This window comes from Ambystoma mexicanum, chromosome 12 (assembly GCF_040938575.1).
Source record: "Ambystoma mexicanum isolate Mex_15411 chromosome 12, UKY_AmexF1_1, whole genome shotgun sequence".
Classification (NCBI taxonomy): Eukaryota; Metazoa; Chordata; class Amphibia; order Caudata; family Ambystomatidae; genus Ambystoma; species Ambystoma mexicanum.
In genome coordinates this window covers 1,061,376,139-1,061,394,015 of record NC_090936.1, presented here as the reverse complement: position 1 = coordinate 1,061,394,015, position 17,877 = coordinate 1,061,376,139, and the positions used below count along the sequence as shown (strand labels likewise).

General features: G+C 49.7%; 1 protein-coding gene across 4 annotated transcripts in view; it reads left to right on the top strand.

Annotated features, from left to right (window-relative positions):
* The window catches only part of TMEM209 (transmembrane protein 209), an 834,036-nt gene that overhangs the window by 121,387 nt on the left and 694,772 nt on the right, over positions 1-17,877 (top strand). For 2 of the 4 annotated variants that reach the window (XM_069629610.1, XM_069629607.1), the window contains exon 3: positions 11,939-12,074. In XM_069629610.1, coding sequence (XP_069485711.1) covers positions 11,939-12,074 — 136 coding nt within the window. Of the gene's footprint in view, positions 1-11,202; positions 11,276-11,938; positions 12,075-17,877 lie in introns of all 4 variants that reach the window. The other 2 variants (XM_069629609.1, XM_069629608.1) reach the window with 2 other exon arrangements.

The window sequence follows — 17,877 nt, the reverse complement described above, 5'->3', positions numbered from 1 at the left end:
AGCCAGTTTCATTATGAACATTATTTTAGGCTCTTTCTTTTCCCAGATTTTGTATGCACACAAGACTACATTCTGCCAAATGTCTGCTGGTGTTCAGTGAGATTTTTGAATATCTTGCAATGTTTTAAATAGGCATTTTGAGCTTGCATTCAGAGAAACAAAGGTGATTTCAAAGTGTTTTTGAGCTAACGGGCACTGCTGTTTTTCCTTTGGCACACATTCCACTCATGGCATTCCCGGCCCATCACGCTCGCACTGGTGGGTGGCAGGTTCGGCGACTATTTTGGTGTGCGCAAAACTGCGCGGTTTTCCTGGATTCTGGCGCAAATGTGGGCTTTTTCGGCCATCTTGGATTTTCTGAGCCCACAGCCCCAAATGTTACAGCATAATAACTAGAACATGGGTCAAAACCCCGGACAACCCTTCCCTATATGTAGTGTACCTATGCATCCCTATCTCAGTCACCTCCCTAAATGTAATGCCCTCTCTCAACATGGGAGGTATCATAAAAGACATTTCTTAAGAATCAACAGTGTTTTCAACCATATTGTATTCTCCTAATCTAAGAGCTATATGCATCTCTCTTGTGTCAAAAGACCATGGCATATGTTTTGCCCTCTTTTAATCCTTGTATGTATGTATGTATCCTCAAACAATAACTGTTTGCTCCTGTCTGGTTCCCACCCCTCTTACCCAATTAAACGTTTAAAAATAACATGCACAGCCAGTGATTTCAGCCACCACGAGTATCGGGATGGATCATTTAGAACATTTGCTCATTCCTTGAGGGTACCCACCAGCCCATTTTCTACTGTTTCCATGCGCAACATATTATTTATGTACATTTTCTTCTTCCTCCCACCCCACAACACTTCCTTGGTCCCTGCCCTCTCCCCGTGCACTTTTTCAGTTTGGTCCTCATCTTATTCATCTTGGATCTGCACATCTTTCACCCCACTCTTTATTCTCCTTATTCCAAGTCCAAGGACTTTTTCAATTCAGTCCATACTTTTTGGGCTGCTTTGCAGCAGGTTCAAGGTCCCCTTAATTCATAGCCCAATCTTTTAGAATCCACTGTTTTGTGACCACAGAGAACTCCAACTCTGTCTTCTGATTCGCATAAAATAGTCAGGGGGCATTAGATTGTAACTGGGGAACACAACGGATGGGGGAGTTTCATAAAGAAAAATCTTCAATTTTAGAGGTAACTGGGCATCTGGCTGGGTCCCAGTCCCTCAAAACCTTTTCACAACAATGTGGGTTTTTCTCCCTGCTTGCAGCATCGATTGCCGTCAATCACCTGGAGTGCAGGTGCCACCTGTTAATCTGTAATATAAATACTGAATGAGTTTCTTGAAGTACATTTTTATCATCAGTGCTTCCTCCTCAAACCTAAACGTTATAATAACTGTCCTTTTCCTTTAAGCACTCTTACCTCCTAAAAACAATTGCTACTGAATTTTCTCCTTTTCTTTTTTTTTTAAAACTTTTTATTCAGCTCGGCAACACAGATACAGGTGAGTAACAATACAGCAAATGGAATCAAAACAATGCAATCGTCACAGATTCATATAGTACATATAAACGAAATACATAAGGGAAAAGGAATCATCATATGCACATGGGGGACATATAGAAGGTCGGTATGAAGGCAGTTGGAAAATAAATCAAGGACCAACTAAGGATGAGCTAGGAGAAAGAGCTGGGGATGCAGGATCTGAGTCGGTGTCAGTGGGGGACATAAATGAGCGGAACTTCAGCCAAATATCTTTAGGTCTGGAACGTGTGGGCTGTTGTATCGCCCAGGACTCTTCGGTGTCGGAGGCCCACGTAACTGCCCTGAGCCACTGTGCGTGAGTAGGGATGATAGGCCGAAGCCAGCAAAGTAGAATTGTACGCACAGATAGTAGCATACAGAGGCCAGCCAGTTTCCTGGAATCACGGTGGAGCTCGGGGAAATCGTGAAATAGGCATTTCATTGGGGATGGGGCATTCATGGATGGACGACATAGTGGAACACACTGAGGTCCAGAATTGAGTGAGACGGGGACAAGACCAGATCGTGTGGATATAATCAGCATCCTCATAGCCACATCTAGGGCACCTAGGGGAGGAGTCACTCGAGATGCGGTGTAGCCTAGTCTGGGTGTAGTGGTACCTGTGGAGCACCTTGAATTGAATTAATTTGAATCGGGAGTTGAAGGAGACCCCTGGATACGTGCACTTATATGGGTCCAACGCTCGTCGGACATTTTGAGGCCGAGATCTGTCTCCCAGGAGTGCTTTAGTTTGGAGAATGTGGGGGGTGTTCTGGTTTGAAGCAAGGTGTATAGTCTGGAAATGTTGCCCCTCATAGGGAAAGGTGAGGACAGTTCGGTGATTGCAGGTTCATCAGGTGGCAGTGCTGGGAAACACGTGTACTTGTGTTTGAGTACTCTATGGAGGGATGAATATTGAAGCCAAACGGAGGGTCTCCGTCTAAGGGGCACAGGGAGGTCAGGCCATTCTATGAAATTACCCTGTTCGAGTATGTCACACAGCAATTCATAGCCCGCCTCGGCCCATGTACGAACCACCGAGGGAGGGACGTGTGGGACCTCCGGAAGAAAATGCCAAATTGGGAAGTTACCGTGGAAGGGATGGACGGTGCCCAATATTTGCCAAGATTTGGATAAGGCCAAGGATGTGCATGTCGATGGATCCAGTGAGTCCGATACCACTGGCATGGGTGTGATCACCAGAGATCGAATGTCGCGGTCACTGACCGATAGCCTTTCTAGTCTGACATGGGGATGGGGGGTCCGATATATTAAACTAGTGCGCAGTGTGCTGGAGTTGTGCCACCAGCCAGTACTTGAGGAAGTCCGGTGCCCCAAAGCCGCCAGCCTCCATCGGGGCGGCAAGGGTCTTGAGCTTAAGGCGGACCGCACCAGAGTGCCAGAGGAAGGTGTTAAGGGTGCTTGTCAATGCCTGAAAGAAGTCAGCTCCCGGCCACTGCGGAACATTAGCAAATCTATACAAGAGTTGGGGAAGCACCACCATCTTCAGTACCCCTATCCTACCCGCCAATGAAATCGGAAGTTTGTTTCCAGCCCTGTATTTTTATCATAAGGTTTGTAAGGTATGCCCGATAATTCTCTTCCAAGACCCGTTCAGTATGACGAGACACCACTATGCCCAAATAAGTAAATTTAGATTGGGCCCATGTGAATCCCATGGTATCGGGAGGGGGAGTGTGCTGGGAGTGAGCGGAAAGAGGGTTGATTTAGAGCAGTTCACCGTGAGACCAGAGATACGTCCAAAGAGAACAATATCCTCTAGTATTGGGGCCAGGTTAATTTCGGGGGAGCAAATATAGAGGAGAGCATCATCAGCATACAGAGTGACTATATCTGAGAAACCGGCAGTACGTAGACCCCTATGTGCATGGTTTTGGCGAAGCATGTCTGCAAACGGCTCCATTGCCACAGCAAAGATTAAGGGTGAGAAGGGACAACCCTGTTTAGTGCCCCTAGCTATGTGGAAGAGGGGGGAGCAACGGTCCTCAGTGCGGACTCTGGCAACGGGGTTGGAGTAAAGTAGCCTGACCCAGGAGACAAAGGTGGGACCAAATTTGCATTTGTCGAGTACCCGCCAGAGATACCTCCACGAGACCGAATCAAAAGCTTTTTGCATATAAAGTGTTGCGGCCACCGCGTGTACACCTGGGCTCACTCTACTTAAAATGTTGAAAAGGCGTCTCAAATTCAAGGAGGTGGAGCGGCCAGGGATGAACCCCGCCTGGTCTGGGTGGATGATATGTGGCATGAAGGGGACAAGTCGTAGAGCGAGTAATTTTGCATAAATCTTGACATCACAATTGATCAATGAGTGGGCGGTAAGAACCGCATTGAGTGGGGGGTTTATTGGGTTTTAGTAGGACTGTTATGATGGCTTCGCGGAGTGAGGGGGTAGGGGAACTGGCCTACCTCCACCGATTCCTCCCAAAGAGCAGCCAGACGAGGGAGTAGGAGTGATTTGAAATGCTTATAAAACTCGACAGGTATACCGTCCGATCCTGGGGATTTGCCTGAAGAGAGGGAGTCTATAGCCTCTGAGAACTCCTCAGGGGTGAATGGATTCTCAAGGGATCCAATGGTATTGGGAGAAAGGACCAAAAGGGGAAGTTTATCAAGATAGGCATCAATTTCTGCCGTAGTGGCGTTGTCTGAGTGTGCATATAGGGATTGATGGGAGAGGAATTCGGCATTGACATCTCCAGGCGAGGTGGCCAGGGAACCGTCAGGTCTCTCAACTCCAGGAATGGGTGGGGCACCAAACTCACGGCGGAGAAGTCTAGCTAGGAGACGGCTAGGGCGTTCACACTCACCATATTTCCTCGCTTGCCCGGGGTTATCAAGAAACCACAGGTTGCGGTCTGCGAGCTTACAAAAGGTGTCCAACTCCGTGCCAATTAACGCAAGGATTTCAGGGGTTTGGTATAGGGTATACTGGGCCTCCAGCGCAGATAATGTGGCCTCACTCTCGGCGATTTCCCTACAAATAGTTTTGAGGATACCGTTTTCCTTGGAAAGGGCAATGCCTCTGATGTAGACCTTAAAGGACTCCCAGAGAGTGGCCTGTGAAGACACGGAGTTGGTGTTGATCTCAAAGAACTCCTCGATCGCCGACTCGATCTCCGAGCTGAAGACCGGATCGAGGAGAGAAAGTGGCTTCATTTTCCAGTGTCTGGTTCGGTCCCGGTCTGGGCCCCAACATAGGGTGACAGTCACTGGGGAGTGATCAGAGAGGGTCCTGGGGAGGACTGCCATACCAGATACGCTCCTTATCAGTACATCAGACACCAACCATCTGTCAATCCGGGAAAAGGAATCGTGAACCGAGGAATAAAAGGAATAAGAGCGGGAGTCGGGGTAGAGGAGCCTCCATGCGTCAATCGGGGCCAAGCGGAGAAGGGAGGAGAGTGTAGTATATGCAGCTCTGGAGAGTTGACGGGGTCTGGAACCAGATCTGTCAAGATCCACGTCGAATATCGTGTTAAAATCGCCTCCCCAGAGAATCGGTATCAGAGGGAAGCCATCTAAGAGCGTTATAAGGTGTGTGTAAAATTCGGGATCGTCAATGTTGGGGCCGTAGATATTTAGCAGGACCACTTCCCTATTCTGTAGAGTACCATGGAGTAGCACGTATCTGCCCAGGGGATCAATTATCGTAGCAATGGGGTTGAATCTCAGGCTCCTGTGAATAAGGGTCATAACCCCGCGGCTCTGGGTAGAGTAGGTGGTAAGGTACCTTTGGGGACCCCATGTTTTAGCAAATTTTTCACAATACTCTGTGCATGCATGCCTCTCCTGGAGGAACAGGATTTTAGTCCCATGTCGCTCGGCCTGAAGCTGTAGTAGCCTCATTTTCTTGTAATTACCCAGCCCCCGTACATTCCAGCTCATAAATGTCAAAGTTTCCTCACTCAACACTCCAGGGGTAGCCATAGAGGAATACGGGTGGATGGAAATGTGCCCCCCATGCACGGTGCCCAGTGCGGTCAGATCTGTAACGCCATCGGGACCATGGTGTTCTGAACTCTACCTTCTCTGCGAATACCAAGCTTTTTTTAACGTATAACCCCATTCCCCCCTCCCTCTCCCACATCCCTCCCCCAACCAGAGGGATGAGCACCCAATAGCCAACCAACCAAATCCAAAACAATGGCATCGACGCCTGGGGGGCCTGCGAACTGGACTGGCGGCGATGCTCCGATCCATGAGGCAATTTAGGATAAACATAATGCCCGACAATAATATCCATTCCCACCCAGGGGAGGTCCCATGGGGGGAGGGGAGGGGCGGGCATGGTCAACAGATAATGAACCAATATAACGGGATTGTAAGAAGTAAATTCCCGATCAACTGGACCGAGATGGTGCCTGGGCTCGGCCATAGAAGCTGAGAGTGCCCTAGTGACAAAGGAGCATCTGGAAGGGGAGACAGAGCCAAGGAGAGCCCAGAAGCGAGCGGGGGAGCCCAGGGCGAGATCAGGCAACCCAACAGGAGACTGTCAGGTGTACGTCACAGCTGCCCAGAAGGGCCACAATGGTGCACAATCGGCTAGTGGGCTATGGCCGTCCAGTAGGGTCTCCCAATGAAAGGTGATCGCCTGGAACGTCAATATCTCAATCAATACAATGGTGGTGGATAAATAACATTAACAAATAGTGCAGTTCGAAAAGACAGAGAACACTGGGACCAAGGGGCTTCAACGGGCCTCCTGGGCAATCAAGAAAGCAAAGAGTGCATGTAGCGAGTACCTGGGGCCCATCGATGGGGGATCAGACCGCACCATCGACTGCCCAACAGCCTGACCATACTGTGGTATGTTAATGAGTCGGGGAACAATAACAACAGTGAGAAACGGCAGAGACAATAACATTATTTGTTACAGGTGTGACCAAGTCGCCTCATGGGAGCCACATCAGGTAATGGAAGAATGTCATATGTCCAGATAAGTTCTGAGGCAGGAAACAACGGCATGCATTCAACAATTAGCCTATGCTGTGACAAGCCAATGACTCATCGCGTGATCCGATGCAATAGGGGGGGGAAGACCCTGACGGTGCTTGGTACGAGTACAGTTCAACCGGGGAAGTGTTCATCTATGAACCTGGAGGCCTCCTCCGGCAGCGTGAAGAAGTACACACGGTTTGCATGCTCGATACGCAGTTTGGCGGGATATAGCATGGCATATTTAACCTGGAATTTGCGTAGTCTCCTCTTCACTGCCAGGAAGGTCTTGCGTTCACGCTGAACCGCCAGTGAAAAATCTGGATATAGGTGGATCCTTGCTGCGCCCAAGAGAAGGTCCCCCTTGACCCTCGCCGCCCTGAGGAGGGCATCACGGTCGCGAAAACTTAAGACCCTGGCTATAATCGGGCGTGGAGGTGCTCCAGGTTTGGGCTTTGCCTGGAGTGCACGGTGGGCCCCCTCGATCGCAAACTGTGGGGTGAGGGTGGGCCCCCTCGATCGCAAACTGTGGGGTGAGTTTTGGGGAGTCCAGAAGTTGGAGTAGCATGCCCTCCACGTACTCTTCCATGGGTTCTTGTATACCATCCTCCGGTACCCCGACAATGCGGAGGTTGTTGCGCCTCGAGCGAGACTCAAGGTCCTCGTTCTTCTTCTCCACCTCAGTAACGTGGGCGGATAGCGTGGAGACCTCCGCACGGAGGGAACCTAGGCCGTCCTCGGCGGTGCTCACCCGCGTCTCAATCTCGGCAACACGACCATCAGTTCTCTCCATATGTGCCTTAGTAGAGGATATCGTGCCGTTCATGTCATCCAGATTACTATGAATTGTGGTGAACCCCTCCCGGATGAACTCCATCATTTTCTGGGAGTCGGATGGTTCCAGCGCCAATGAAGGGGAAGGTTCCTGTGCAGATGTCTCCGTCCCGGGGCCTGCCGAGGGATTTGTGAACATATTGATAGAGGATTGCTTCTTGCCAGTTCGCGTCAACATGTTGCCGGTGGGGGGATGAACTTAAGTCCATAAGACGAAACGGGGGGGTGGATAGGACCCCAAGGAGAGGCACCAGGATCGACGCAGGCGGCGTATGAGCGGAGGCCGAGCACCAGGACAGAATATGGCGTCTCCGTTCCAGATGGGGGGACCCAATGGGGGGGGCCTCCCCGGCCAGCTAATCTATGTAGGAGCCAGTGAACAGCAAGCGGCCCCAAGAAATTCCGTAGGGGGTCCGGGCCCAAGAAGCAATGAGAAGCAGAAGGAGCCGGAGTCTTGGGTGTTGATGTACTGAGGTAGTGCAGGGGTACATCGCTGTATGAGGCAGTAAGGCGGTCGGCACTCGGCCTAATAGGCGGAGGTCGTCAAGGGCAAGTGGAGGGGCCCGGAGCCCTGGAACAGACTTAGCAATAGGCCTAACAGACGGGTGGTTCGGAGGGAGTAGACAGTTGAGGTTGTCTCCGTATCAGTTTATAAGGTAGTTATAAGGTAGTTAAACCATCTACCACAGCCAGAAGGTTTAAGGGGGAACTGGCCACAAGGTCCCGGCGGGGATCCCCCGTTGGGGTCAGAATGGAGCTGGTGGGTGCCGTGGCCGGGGGAGAGACCCACCGGGGGGCGACTCCGAGCCGGCACACCAGCGGTTTCCAGGGGAGAAAGAATGGAGTCGCCGTGCCCAGCCAGTCCCGCGTGCAGCGCCCACAGCCAGCCACGAGGGCAGGGGTCCAGTGTGGAACGCGGGGCACCCCAGGATCCACCGTGTATCGGGGGGGGGGGGATCAAGCTTAACCCAAGGCTTCCAAAATCGAGGAGGAGTGGGCTAGGGTCCGCTGTAGTGAGGCGGGCGCAGCAGAGGTCGGGCCAGGACCACTCACCGCCCGGAGCCGGATCAATGCACACTCGATCTTGGTCAGCACACCGCCCAGGACGGGGCAGCGGAGCAGGTCGCTCTGGGATCCAGTGTAGGTCTCAGCACCAATGCAGAGGACGGGAGAGGGCCGCCGCGCAGGGCGAGTAGAGCGCCCCTACCCCACAGCAGGCCGCAAGCTGCGGGACTCAGGCGGAATCACCTGGAGCCGAGAGCGGGGCCGGTAAGCGCCCACCCCCGCACCTCTCACTGCGGGCTGCAACTCCGCAGCAGGAGCGGCCCAGAGGGCGTTATTCGCGTGGTAGACTCCCGGTCCCACCAGCAATCCCAGTAATGGGTCGGTTTTTCGCAGTGCCAGGGCAAACCGGAGAATTTTCGGTTGGAAAGTGCCTCACGGGACGAGCTGGGAATCGGGCAGCCATCTTCGCTGAGCGCAGCAGCGTCCCCCTCGAATTTTCTCCTTTTCTATTATAATAGAATGGCTGCTTCTTTCTCCCTTTCCTGCATATCTTAGTGTCACCTATGCTTCATATACACTAGCTGATACCAAGTTTGTCTGACACTAGACCATAAAGCACATATGTATTTTTTTCCCTTTAATTGCCCCATTTCATATATGCACTTTTAACATTGTTGCTGAAAAGATGTTTTATGTTATTTATTCTTGATATTCACAGTGCTTAATCTAGTATCGTTTACTATTATGTTAACCTACTTTTTAATGTACTTTGCACTCATAATTACATTTTTATTCTCTGTGCATATTTCACAGATTGTGTGATCGTGGGCATATTTATATATATTTTTTATGCCTCTATGCTTTACAGTGGGGGAGATGCAGTTGCCCCACTTGAAGCTTGCCTTAATTTGCTGTGGCTTTGGTGCATATGCTTGGGTCTGCATGTGTAATATCCTTATGACTTTGTATTGTGGTGCATATCCCATTCCTCCTCTCTGTTCTTTTCCAATAGTCTCAATTTTCTGTTTACTTGTAGCACTCTCCTGTGCTTTCATTTGCAATCTGTCTTACTTTTGCTCTCTCAATTATTTTGTGTCCCTTTCTTATTCTCTCCTTTAGTAATCACGTTCTCATTTCCTTCTGCTGACATACTTCCTTGACTTCTGTTACAAAATCTATGACAATAAACTGTGCGCATGTGCTCTTCCTTTTGGTGGCTCACTGAAACGTTAAGTCGAAGCACCTTTCCTTTTTTCCCCCCCAATTACTTTCCATCAATGCATCTAGATTTCTAAAAAAGGGTTTCTCCATTGCCTTTTCCTCATCTGTGTAATCGGCCCATGCATGCTTTTTGATATGTGCTTTCAAAATGTCCCATTTATCACTAATAAAAATAAGCCTGTTTTGCTTAAAATGAGTTACAAATCGGGGGTGATCTAGTGTGTGCTTAACAGAGAAAGTATCTAGCATTAACTCCAAAATAACTAACAAACATTTAAACATGGAAAGTGGCCTGTGTAACTTTCAAACAGTAACCTAATGGGACCACCCTGGTTCACATATGTTCAATGACTGGGGACAATTTCTAGTTTAAAGCAGTAAACTCACAATATGGTTCAGTCACATAGCTTCCTTGGCAAAACAATAATATTTTAAAATATATACCCTTTGCTTAACTTAACCAGAGGCTTAACTATCCTGCAATGTCATATAATTCAATCAAGTGCTTCTCTAGCACCTGGCTTTAACAAAACATGCACAAATTCCATGAAAAAAGGTTGTTGTCCAAACCTACTCCATTGTCAATTTCTTCAACTGGTGTTTGTCATTTGGACCTACAGCTGAGCTACCCTGCTAAAAAAAAAAAAAATACGAGCATTATGTGTGTATTACAAAAATCCCTAAAAAACCAAAGTCAGTTGAATGATCTCTGGTTTAAGGCTACATTTCCATAAGGGTGTGAGTCAGCTCTGGCTCACTTACAACCTTTGTACACAAAATATGAATATTTCAAAAATGCATACATCGATCACTAATCTATTAACAATGTTGATCCAAAATCACTCCACTACTTATACAAAACATACTATCTTGTAACAAGAAAACTAAAAGCCACACATTTTTTTTTAAATCTGTCTCTGTACTCCATTTATTCCATGCATGCTAGTACATGCAACAGCTCTGGCCCTACTCATTCCCATTAATTATGATCTATTTTCATGAATTTGTATTTATTTTCAATGTTAATATACATACACTTGTCATTTCTCTAAGCTTTCCATTATAAAAGTATTGACACGTTACTAAAAAAAACAGTATATTCCTCTTTATGCAAAACTGATTCATAACCGCTTTAACCCGCAGGGCTATCATGTTTTTGAAGGCAAGAAGCTCTGTTTTTCTGCAACTGTTAATCACTTCCTGGCTCCTTGTCAGCCCTTCTCTTAGCTTTGAAAAGGAGCCTTGGGCCTGCACAAAAATAAATTGATCATCTATCATATTTGTGTGAATTTGTCTTGTTTACTTCAATGCTTACCCAACCATAGTCTTTTGCAGGGGGCTCTTGTGTAGTTCTTCAAAATAAATGAGAATCTAGCTGTTCAGACAGGTCAGTATTAAGTAGTTTCTAGTACTCATGACCCAATTGTATACTTCATAGGCTTCTGTAGAACCAACCTGGAGTGCCCACCCTGTTCTGATTGTAGCAGTTCAAATGTAGTACTTTCATTATTATGGCTCCAGCCTTGCTTCGATAGTGAAAGGGATGGTGACGTTGGAATTTGTGAGCAGGGAAACCCTGTCTCTGGTTATAATAGGCCATATTGATTCTCCAAAACATTTTCAACTTTGTTTTTTCTTCCACCAGCAGTTTTTTCAAGATTCACACAGCAGCAGTGGCTGACCAACATTTCTCTACCTGTAGAATGCCACATTTGGAGGTACATTTTTGGAAGCCAGATCATTAACTGTTGAGCCCCAGATTGAGTAATTAACAGATTACTGGCCCTTCACCATAGTCAGTCATCTCTGTTTTGACTGGATTCAGCTTTAATTGACTAGCACATATCCAATAGTCATTTATATTGGCACATAATACAAAGTTGGGTGATAAGATCTGGTCCTTTGTGTCTCAGTAGGATCTGGGTGTCATCCGCTTAGTTGAGAATATGTATCTACATCCGGGGTCTGCAACCTTCGGTTCACCAGATAAGACATCTGCAATGCCCATTTTCCCTAGTCATCGTAGTCAGTGGTGAGGGATTTTTGGACTAGTAGTCCAAGACATCTGGAGAGCTGCATGTTACGATGAACGGTCATGTCAGAAATCGATAAACTGGACACAGTGAATGCCATTAACTAAAGACCACACAAGAAAACAGAAGAAACATAAGAAACATAGAATGTTTGCATGATGTATAGAAAATATGATCTAGAAATGTGAATTTGGCGAAGTATTACTTTTAGATCAACAGACTGACCTCCATGCGGAAGAGCAAGCAGAATATCACAGTAGGAGTTGCGTGTGCCAACGTTGTAATACATTACACCACATGATCTTGCAGTGAAATTTAGAGTCAAGGTGTTATCTTTGTGCTTCTTAGAAACAAAGACTGAAGAACCGAGCATGTCGCTTATTGACCAAACTATGAAGATGAGAAAAGAGGCAGCTGCGAGAAAGGTGGTTTTAGCCTGGGGCGTCCTCAATGTAGCTGTTGCTGGCATGATTTACACCGAAATGTAAGTTGCTTTGTTTTATCATGATTACTTTCTACTCTTTCTACTCTTCTTTCACTAAACATCAAAACTGTATTCGAGCTTAACAAAACGAATTACCAACAAACCCAGAGCTGTAAAGATTCTAACCATATAAGTTCAATTGTGACAAACTGGCGGGAAGGGATGGACTCTGATGCTTAGCAATGGTAAGTTAATTTGCAAGGCTTGTGTGCGCTGCTGCTCTAAAATAAATATTTGTACGCTTGAAGAAATGTCTTTAAGGTAATTTCTGTCAAAAATGTAAGCGCCTGATTGTGCTATGCGCTGTCCGTTTGTTTGAGGAGGATGTGCACATGTTGAATCACAGCATCGTGAGTGGATGGTATTTATCTGGGAAACATGTTTTCGCCCAAAGATACACTGTATCTGAAAACAACCCTTTAGATGGTAGTCATATGCGTAACTGTGCCCTGGCAGATCCTGTGGTGCAAGATGTCAACATATTCTGCTTATGCACCACCCCACATGTATCTCCAACCAGCCTCTGCAAGAGCGCTGTTTTCCTTAACACCTGCATTTGTACTGGTAAAGGCTACATGCTACCTGTTGCAGAATGGCCTACCTGCAGTTGGCTTGCAGGTAAATAGGAGTGTTCGATGTGCATTATTCAGAGGTGTTGTCGCTTCTGGTTGCGGACTCCTTCAATTAAATTAGACTATCTGTGTCGCCAGCCACTCTCCCCCTGTTCTCCCCTTTGAAGCATTTGTGACAGGGAATCGAGGACACTTCAAGCAATTGGTATACTGTGTCATTATGGAACTTGTGGTAAGTGTGTGCTGGGGCATACTTGAAGCTACTGTGTGTCTGTGATCTGGCTTACTCAGTATTCTAACTGTGCAATATCTTTCTATTAGGCTGCCACGGAAACTACAATGTCTATTGTGGTTGGTTATGGAAACTGTATGTGTGCTTGAGGAAACTCAAATAGAACAAGTCACCTAGTATGATTATTTGGGGCTCAGAATCGGTGCTAGCGCTAGCTGGAGCACTAGTCTAGAAAAAGCTAACCTGGTGCTAATAAGTATGTTACAGCAACCAACTCCTTCACGAGATCACATGGCCAAGGTACGTTTAGCCCTGCCCTCAGTTTACGAACTATAAGCCAGGCCTGCAGCTATCTGAGGTGGAATTGTGGGGATACAGACCACGTCCTTCCTTCTCCCTAACGGAAAACGGATTTATAAGTTATCCCTCCATTTGTCAAAGAGTAAGCCCAGCCAGTTGTTACAGTTAAAACGAAATCTTCAAGGCATTGAGCGTCTGATCATGATAAAGCCACTGCTGTACTGGGTTTGTGTATGGAGCACTCTGTCCCACACCAAGTATAAATCTGCCCTTCAAGATAACTTGGGGCAAAATAGTGGGTCCTCACTTCCTTGGTGCAAATGTATAAAATCACAGCTTACATTGGGCAACCAGCATTCTGGTTCCAACATCTACTGATTGGAAGAGACACCAAAAATTGGTTAAATCTGCTTTCAAAGCTAGAGAGGAGAAAAAGAGCGAAGTCCATGTTTGGCTTTATGGATTTAGGGGTCCTTCAAGGAGTTGCCTCCTGGTGTGTACCTTATGTGCAAAATTGGACTGGTTAGTAGGGTACCTTTTCAAAGGTAGATATTTATGATACAATATCTGGGGACCCGGCTTTCCCCATGTCCTGACTGAGTGGTGGCTTGTGCCCTGGAGGATGTTGCTCTTGTCCTCTTCTCAGTAAGTTTTGCTTCAGTTTGCTCTGGCATCTCGTTTGCCCTGGAGAAAGTTCTTGTCCTCTGGTCGGCAAGTCGTGCCGCTGTTTGTTGTTGTGTTTCAGAAGCTCTATCGATTTTTGCTTTGCATCAGATGGAGATTTTCCAAGTGATAGTTTTTTGTGTGGCATGTTTTAGTCACTCAATAGCTTTAGCACATTTGAGAAAATGTCCAAGAAAGATTGATTGATTGCGCTAGTAGATTGATAAACTTTTTAATTTTTTTTTATTCCCTTTAAAAATGCTTTGATGGAGGCCACCAGGGGGCGCACAGGTAATGGCTGCCTGAACACTGTGCTCCTGCCGAAGCTGGGCCGTTTGAAGGGATTGAGCCCCTCCCCCCGGACCCTGCAAGCGGACTCACGAGGCCGGCTCAACTTTGTGACCCCTCCCCCCCCCCCCCGGGCCTCACCCGCACGAAAGAGCGATCCTCGGGGACCCCGCAGGGACGGAGTACGGGCCTCGCAGCCCACGAAGGCAGAGCAGCAGGGAGATCCAGCGGCCGCGGTCCAAGCAAAGGAGGCGTTGCCCAGCGTAGCGGGAGAACCTTGCCAGAGAGCTCAGCCCCCTTCACCGTCCTGCTCCCTGCCCTCGCAGGTGAAGCACACGGACGCGGGACTGAGGCACCAGAGTGGGAGGCGAGCCTTCGCCGCCGCCCTCCTCCCCCCCCTCCCCCCGAATCGGAGAGCGCGTCCTGCGGAGTCGGGCCAGCGGCAGGAGACCTCGCGTATCCCTGGTCCCGGCATCCAGGACTTGAAAGCGCGGGGGGCCGGGGCCTAGCACCCCCCCCCCACCCTCCCGGCACCTGCGGGAGCGATCGGGCTGTGGGGGGCGTGCCCGGGAGCAGAGGCCCCCCCATGACATACCCCGAAATAGACCTGGGGAGACCGCACCCCCGAGGTCGCGGCCCCCCCCCCTCCCCAAGTGGGACCAACGAAAAACTCACAAGCCGGCCGCGGGCCTCCATAACGCTGCTGGACCCGCTGCACATCTGCCACTGTGGAAGGAGTGCAGCCCCCCTCCCCCGCTGCTACAGAGGAGACAGGGGGAGAGACAGTGATCAGAGGCTCCAGACTACAGTAGGTGGTGGCCCTTGGGCTCTCACAGGGCGTGTGCCCACCTAATACCACCCAGGAGGGGAGATGGAGCGACAGAATCGAGAGGAGGAACGGTGTCGGCAGCCCCCTCACCCGGGGTGGGTGCCCCGGAGATTTGCCCACTTGAGCCCCCGAAAAACTCTTCCCCCTCCCCTGCAGACAATAAGGAACACACAGCCAACCTCGGGGAGGGACCCAGGTGCGTGGTTCCCACCCGGATCCAGTGGGGCGTGTGCCTGCCTGGAGGAAACCTCCCCACAGAGGGGTTGCACCCCCCTATGGGCTCACTCGAGACGCCCCATTCGGGACACTGCTGAGCGGGTCCTGGAGGAGACCCCCAACACCCTCGGACTGCGGCGGTCCCCGCAGTGGGCACACTGGACGACCGAATGAACTGGCTGGAGTCCCTGCAGGCTTATCGCTATAAGGAGACCGGGTGCAATTTCAAAGACACTAACCACTCTGGGAACATGGCCCCGTCGGAAGTCCTGATGCAGTCCACAAAAGCAATGGAAAGGGGCATTGCCTCTATCCGACAGGAAATCGGGGACATGCGATCAGACATCGGGCAGAAATTTGAGAAAATGGACCACAGGGTGGACAAGGTTGAGGACAGGCTTCTGCAAGTGGAAACCAACAAGTCGACCTCGGCAACCCAGGAGGTGCAAATGGGTATGCGGCTGGCGGCCCTGGAGAAGAGGGACGAGGAGAGGGCCAGGCAGATGGATGACTATGAAAACAGGGAAAGGAGGAACAATCTTAGATCTTTTGGGATCCCTGAAGCGGAGGGAGAAACGGAGAGAGACTTAACCCGAGTGGTGAGAGACATCATCACCCTCCTGCTCGCTGAAGAGATGACTACAGAACTAACATTCAACCGGGTGCACAGGGCTGGTGGAAAGGCCGGGAGCCCTCGGTCAGTCCTGGCCCGGTTCCACTCCTATACGGAAAAGGCAAAGGTGCTGGAAGAAGCGAGGAAGGCGGGTGTGATCACCTACAACAACACTGAGATCTCAATCTTTCAAGACCTCTGCCTACACGTTGGTGAAACGCAGAATGTGCCGCCCTCTGACGCAACTACTAAAGGATAAGGGCGTGCGCTACAGGTGGGGGTACCCCTTCTCCCTGGCATTCGGATATATGGGCCAACGAACAATGCTGATTACGGAAGAAGATATAAGGGGGGCCATTCAGGACTATGGACGGAGCTGACCCCCCTGGAGGGGCCCAGTCGGCCCAGCGGCGATTGGTGAGGGCGTTTCTGGCCCGTCGGGTGCCAGGAGAAGGAAAGCCAGTTCGAGGAAGTATAGAAAATTGAACACCCTGGGAAGGAGAGCGTAACGACTCAGAGGGCTGACGATCGGGGTGACCAGACCACCGGCAGATCGGGAATGGAAGTACTGGAGGTTATGCCGAAAGCAGAATCCCCTTGAACAGCAAGTAAAGCAGGGACTAACGAGGGGACGAAGCAGAGGGGGGGGGGTCTCATAAAAATGAGCTTTTCACTGAATGCCTGGCCGAGGAGGGTAGGCTGGTGGTCCGGCCAAATGCCAGCAATGGCAGAACTAACTGGCTGGACGCCGGGTAGGGGGTTGGGGGTTCATGAGTTAGTTGGGGTTGTTCAGTTAGGGATGGGGTTTGGGGGGCAGTTGGGGAAACGTTTAAAACCCACCCGGGGGGGTGGTAAGGGGAACAAAAGTGTCCAAGAGGCGAGACAAAGGGAGCGGGAAGGGAGCAACGATGTGATGCAGTTGACCAAAAGAGAGGGAAATCTAGATTATGGCTGATAGCCTGCCGGCCCTGGGTGTGGGTACCCCTAAACGTGCGGGGTCTGAACACCCCTACTTAGAGGTCTCTGGTTTGTAGAGAATTCAGGAGGGCGAAACTTGACCTGCTTTTCTTGCAAGAGAGACACTGGGCGCGGGGGAAGGAACCCAAAATGCGAGGGGGAGGAATTGGAGATGTTTTCTGCGCATCCCAGAAGGTAAAGAAAAGGGGGGTGGCCATTTTGATAGCAAGGGACGTAGGCTTCGACAAAGAGGCCATTCTGAAGGATTCCGAGGGCCGCTACCTGTTGGTAAGGGGCTCCCTACGAGGCTCCCCCTAACCCTTGCAGTAGTATACAGCCCGAATGAAGGTTAGGGCCAATTCTGGGAGGAAGTGAGGGAGAAACTCCAGCTATTTGTACAAGGCACGGTGGTGGTGGGGGGGGGATTTCAACATGGTTCTGGACCCATCCATGGACAGAAAGCGGGTGGGCCCCCAAAGCACTAGGCCCGCGACAAAGCCATGTCGCAAAACTTCCAGAGGGTGAACACGGAACTGGGCCTGGTGAATACTATCCCGACGCCCAGGACAGACGACCCCTCGTTTATGTACTATTCAGCCATCCACACCTCATTCTCTAGGATAGATTATATTCTGGTGGACGAGAACCTCCGTCCATATGTCACGGGCCATAGGGTAGACCCTGTCCCCTGGTCAGACCATGACATGGTCCTAGTCATCATAGCGGAGGGATGGCGTAAAGAACGCAGAGGACGCTGGAAATGTAATGATGCCCTGTTGAAGGACGAGGTCCACGCCCAGGAAGTCTTAGATGCCATAACAGAATTCTTTGAGCTAAACGAAAACGGGGAGGTGGGCACACACACACTGTGGGACGCCTTCAAGGCAACCTTACGAGGAGTCCTCATCAAAATAGCTCAGAAAAAGAGGGTGAGGGAGGCCCAGGAGAAGATCCTGCGAGAGAAAATAGCCCGTCTCCAGGCGGGGGGCCCCCCGGATCAGGGCCTCGAGCGTGACCGGGTGGTCGCCCTGGAGGACTACAGGCTCCAGTTAAAGGACCTACTCCTTCACAAAACAGAGAGGAGTCTCCAGATGGTCAAGCAAAAATACAACGATAAAGGGGACAAAGCGGAC